General features: G+C 43.8%; 1 protein-coding gene across 2 annotated transcripts in view; it reads left to right on the forward strand.

Annotated features, from left to right (window-relative positions):
• LOC123957778 (ecto-NOX disulfide-thiol exchanger 2-like) overlaps positions 1–6,000 on the forward strand; it is a 102,341-nt gene that overhangs the window by 95,077 nt on the left and 1,264 nt on the right. For both annotated transcript variants that reach the window (XM_046030836.1, XM_046030837.1), the window contains exon 3: positions 1,382–1,537. In XM_046030836.1, coding sequence (XP_045886792.1) covers positions 1,382–1,537 — 156 coding nt within the window. The remainder of the gene's footprint in view (positions 1–1,381; positions 1,538–6,000) is intronic.

Here is a 6,000-nt window from a genome sequence, read left to right on the forward strand (position 1 = left end):
GGATATTGTGAAAGGGATACATTGCATAACAATGTTACTATTCAGCAGCCAGCTATTGTTTTTCTGTCTCAACAAATACAGATAAGAATGCAATTAGTGACATCTGTGAACACCCCAGACAGATACAGAGATACGGTTTTAATGGAAAACAGTACATCCTGGTGCGCTGTAGTAATAATTGGATCAGATTTTATGACTCGGTTACTCTTTTTATGCTTCACTCCTGCATCACATACTTCCCTCCCTCTGTGTTATCCATCTTCCTTTCCTCCACCTCACCAGAAGAAGTCATTCATCGTTCTGGCAACCTAGCAGTGTTTTCATTATCACCTGCCTCCTCTCCCTCTGCCACCTGGCTAAAGATGGATGTCGGGGTCATCAACAGGAGAACCAAACCACCACAATATCACAGCTGTTTATCGTTATTGTGTTTAGTTCAGCAGCATCGTGTCACTGATAACTTTTCATCCCTCCCATTACTCTACTGCATTATACCTCATCAAACCAGATTTCTTTTTCTCTGTTGACTCATCCAGAAAGAAAAATAAAACTCCATGTCAGTCCTCTTGAGCGAACATTGCATCAGTGTTTTGTTGTGCTTTCATTTCAGTTTTGTCTCAGTCAAGTTTTTGTCACACATGGGGATGGAGACTTGGTGTGCACGACATTGCATACACATACATCCACACAATGGCCTCCTTTCTTTGCTGCTGTCTGCTGCAGGTGCAGTGGAGACTCACGGGGAGAGGGCAATGCATTTCCATTTCAAACAAGCTGCAAGTGTGTGTGTGTGTGTGTGTGTGTGTGTTGCTGTGTGCCCTGGTGCAGTCTAAATCGGTACCTGTGAATAAAGCGTCTGTGTTTTCTGAAATTTCTTTGTAATCTTACAGGTCATCATTCAAAGAGTAAAGAGGAGGAGAGGGGGAGATGGAGATCAAGCCAGAGCATGTGTGTGTGGTTTATGAGTGTGTGTGCGAGAGAAAGTGAGAGATTTCAAGAAAGAAAGAAAGTAACCAGGAAAGTGAGAGAGAATGCAAAAAAGACAAGAGACTAAGTAAAAATAGTTTAAATATTCATGTTTTTCATTAGATGATTTATTCATGAGTGGCTGACATATTCAGTTATTTATAAACTGCTTATGTGTCACCACTGTTGACAGAAGTGTTGCTCTGTGTTCATGGAGGAAGTACACTATGTAAAGTGGAACATGAAACAGTCAACATGTGCTCAAATGATGCCACAGTAAAGGTTAGCGGTGACTGAATAGCATTTAGGAAACCGAAGCTAATCCCTAATGTGTGTGCACTGTGTCATTGCTTCCCCATCTAGCGGCTGTGTTACTTGCTATGTATTCTCATCCATGTTTCTCTCCTGACTTCAGATTTTGACCCCAGTCTCGGGCTGATGACTGGCATTGCCCCCATAAATCCCTTGATGCCCAGCCTGGGCCTGGCGCCCCCGCCCCTCTCCCAGGATGTACCAGTTGTCAAGGAGATCATCCACTGCAAGAGCTGCACGCTGTTTCCTCCAAACCCCAGTAAGTGTATTAGTAAGCACTGCTGTTGTAACAGATATAAGCATCTCAGAAATGCTGCAAGCCGACCAATCACCAGCCAGCTGGGTGCATGTTTTATTTATCGATGCAGGAGTGTGCAATATCTATGACTTATCTCTGTCCTCACACATGGGCTCTGACACCAATGCACCACTCGGCCAGATATTGTGTAACAACAAAGATGAAGTGAATATTCTTCCTTAATGTCATCTTTAATACCTCTTAACACCAGAGCAAAGCTGATTTACATTTACGTTTCATCAGGAAGGAAGGAAGGAAGGGAGGGGAAGAATTAAAGGAGGTGTATGTATGCATGCGGGCGTGCACTTATGTGATGACTTAATGTATAATTGGAGGAGTGACCTCTGCGAACACGTAACACAGTGCTGCTGTCTTCAATATGCCAGGCCAAAGAGGTGACGGACCCTGTCCTCCTCTGAGCTTGACTCACCCTAATCGCTGTATCTTTTCTTAATCTCTCTTTACCTGCTCTATCTACTGAACTATAAGCATTTATAGTTGTCCCTCTCTCTCTCTCTTCTTTTTCTATCATGTACTGCATCTCCTATCCTCCCACCTTGTGTTTAAGGGGTCATAACCATTTAATTACCAGATGACCTCTGCATCTTCCAGCTACTAGTTCCAGTTCAAGAGGTCTGTGTCAGGCTCTGCCTGTTACATATGTACATGTTCGAACATACACTCACATGCCTGGACACACATGCATATAAGGAGATTTATTATTAGGAAGTGTTTGTGCATCAATCATCTGGTAATCATATCGTTAAACCTTCACAAAATGGGGTATGAAATCAAGGATGAAGGGACGAAAAGTCTTCACGAGCTTAATTGTCATTATTACTTAACAGCTACAATACTGTCCTCTGTGTGCCACTATTGGTGATTCATGGTAGTTGGGTTAATCTTTCCATTTTGTTCTGAAAGAAGGACAATTTTCTTACATACAAAGGGGCTATTGCCTCTATGACCACAAGTCCAGTCCCCCTTATAGCATCCATAAAATGTCACTGCAATTTATGCCAAGATGTGGTGTAAATGTATTATTTCATATTTGAATACATTAGACCTTACAAAGCATCTAAATAGGATTAGGTGATATGATAATATTTTCTGAGATGATTTCTCTATACCATTATACCACAGTCATTCTGCCTTTAATATCTGTGGTTTTATGGGGCCATTGTGGATAATGTTGCAAAGGCATTATCAGGACTGCTTAATGACAATATGGGATGTGTTGTATTTTGCATTATTGTGAGGGAGCCCCACTGGATTGGCCAAAACCACACATTCCCATCTGGTTATTATATATATGGAATTGTAACATCTTACAATATGATATAAATGTTTTCCAAATATGTACTTAAGATAAGATTAAAAATCAGGCCTTGTTGTGGAACTAACTGACATAGTTACTCCTACTCAATGAGACAGTCATCTAATCTTCATCCTCCCAAAGTTCAAGAGGTCAATTTTGAACCAGACTCGACTCAAGTCGCAAATTTGAAGACTTGACACTTCCATCCATCCATCGACAACCGCTTATCCTGCAAACAGGGTCGCGGGGCTGGAGCCAATCCCAGCTGACATTGGGCGAAAGGCGGGGTACACCCTGGACAGGTCACCAATCCATCACAGGGCCACACATAGACAAACAACCAGTCACACTACAATTTAGGGTCACCAATCAACCTAGTCCGCATGTCTTTGGACGCAGACACGGGGGAGAACATGCAAACTCCACACAGAAAGGCTGGGGCAACCAGGGTTTGAACCCACAACCTTCTTGCTGTGAGGCCACGTGCTATCCACTGGACCACCGTGCCGCCCAAGACAAATTAGCCGCTGAACTCTGACCTTTTAACTGACAGCTAATTCGACCCAACAGGAGGTCACATGCCCCCTTCACAGCCTACAATAGCCAACGAGAGCCCGCACTGCAAGGAAGGGCCAGCCCCTTTTATTTCGTGGGTAGACCGAGCCAATTGCAACCAATTGTTGCCAGTAAAATTCTGAAAAGCTTTAAGTAGGAAGTTCATGATCTACCAGCAAAAAAAACATATCTGCGTCAATATATGCGTGGTGCAGTAGTAGCCCCTTGTCACAAAGGGGCAGTGCTGTTTTTGAAAAAAATACGCTAAAACTAAGCTTCAGAAAAATCTTTCTCATGGTATTGGTATAAAATTGGACTGCTGTAGTTGTCTCAATGCATTTGTTAGCAAACTTTTTCAAGGGAAAATGTGTGTTTAAACATATATTAATCAATTCCAGTAGCACTTACAGTGATTCTGACTTATGGGTTAGACACTTCAGAGTGTTATCTTTCAGAGAAGCCCCAAACCATGCAATTACTCTAAATGGTTCAAGAACTGCATTCAATTCATTTTGGATGTGCCTTGAATAGGCGTTTAAAACAAATTTTCTGGAATGGTAAGAGCTTACCGTTACTGACACATGTTTCTATTACTTTATTTTTCTACCCCATTTCAATCATCAGTGAAGCCAATAGTAGGCTAAATAATAGAAACACCTTTGTGTATATTTCAATATAGTTAGAACACTCACTACATCTTCCAAAATGATCATACAGTTGAATTACCACTTCTCTTAAACATAAACTGAATTCCTAAGAATTTCATATGACTTGACTTGTGACTTGCTTGACTTTCATCACAATAACTTGGGACTTGCTTGAGACTTGAAGGTTAAGATTTGAGACTTGCTTGTGACTTGGACATGTGTGACTTACTCCCATCTCTGAGATATACAGGTCATAACTAAACTCTCTTTCTCATTTGGTTGAAATTACATCCTGCATAAAGTCCTACAGAGCATCTCTTCTTTATAATTTTGTTTCTCATTAAATACACTGCTCAAAAAAATAAAGGGAACACTAAAATAACAAATCCTAGATCTGAATGAATGAAATAATCTCATTAAAAACTCCTTTCTTTACATAGTTGAATGTGCGGACAACAAAATCACACAAAAATTATCAATGGAAATCAAATTTATCAACCCATGGAGGTCTGGATTTGGAGTCACACTCAAAATCCAAGCGGAAAACCACACTACAGGCTGATCCAACTGTGATGTAATGTCCTTAAAACAAGTCCAAATGAGGCTCAGTAGTGTGTGTGGCCTCCACGTGCCTGTATGACCTCCCTACAACGCCTGGGCATGCTCCTGATGAGGTGGCAGATGGTCTCCTGAGGGATCTCCTCCCAGACCTGGACTAAAGCATCCGCCAACTCCTGGACAGTCTGTGGTGCAACGTGGCGTCGGTGGATGGAGCGAGACATGATGTCCCAGATGTGCTCAATTGGATTCAGGTCTGGGGAACGGGCGGGCCAGTCCATAGCATCAATGCCTTCCTCTTGCAGGAACTGCTGACTCACTCCAGCCACATGAGGTCTAGCATTGTCTTGCATTAGGAGGAACCCAGGGCCAACTGCACCAGCATATGGTCTCACAAGGGGTCTGAGGATCTCATCTTGGTACCTAATGGCAGTCAGGCTACCTCTGGCGAGCACATGGAGGGCTGTGCGGCCCCCCAAAGAAATGCCACCCCACACCATTACTGACCCACCGCCAAACTGGTCATGCTGGAGGATGTTGCAGGCAGCAGAACGTTCTCCATGGCGTCTCCAGACTCTGTCACTTCTGTCACATGTGCTCAGTGTGAACCTGCTTTCATCTGTGAAGAGCACAGGGCACCAGTGGCGAATTTGCCAATCTTGGTGTTCTCTGGCAATTGCCAAACGTCCTGCACGGTGTTGTGGTGTAAGCACAACCCCCACCTGTGGACGTCGGGCCCTCATACCACCCTCATGGAGTCTGGTTCTGACCGTTTGAGCAGACACATGCACATTTGTGGCCTGCTGGAGGTCATTTTGAAGGGCTCTGGCAGTGCTCCTCCTGCTCCTCCTTGCACAAAGGCGGAGGTAGCGGTCCTGCTGCTGGGTTGTTGCCCTCCTACGGCCTCCTCCATGTCTCCTGATGTACTGGCCTGTCTCCTGGTAGCGCCTCCATACTCTGGACACTACGCTGACAGACACAGCAAACCTTCTTGCCACAGCTCGCATTGATGTGCCATCCTGGATGAGCTGCACTACCTGAGCCACTTGTGTGGGTTGTAGACTCCGTCTCATGCTACCACTAGAGTGAAAGCACAGCCAGCATTCAAAAGTGACCAAAACCTCAGCCAGGAAGCATAGGAACTGAGAAGTGGTCTGTGGTCACCAACTGCAGAACCACTCCTTTATTGGGGGTGTCTTACTAATTGCCTATAATTTCCACCTGTTGTCTATTCCATTTGCACAACAGCATGTGAAATTGATTGTCAATCAGTGTTGCTTCCTAAGTGGACAGTTTGATTTCACAGGAGTGTGATTGACTTGGAGTTACATTGTGTTGTTTAAGTG

This window comes from Micropterus dolomieu, linkage group LG19, assembly GCF_021292245.1.
Source record: "Micropterus dolomieu isolate WLL.071019.BEF.003 ecotype Adirondacks linkage group LG19, ASM2129224v1, whole genome shotgun sequence".
Taxonomy (NCBI): domain Eukaryota; kingdom Metazoa; phylum Chordata; class Actinopteri; order Centrarchiformes; family Centrarchidae; genus Micropterus; species Micropterus dolomieu.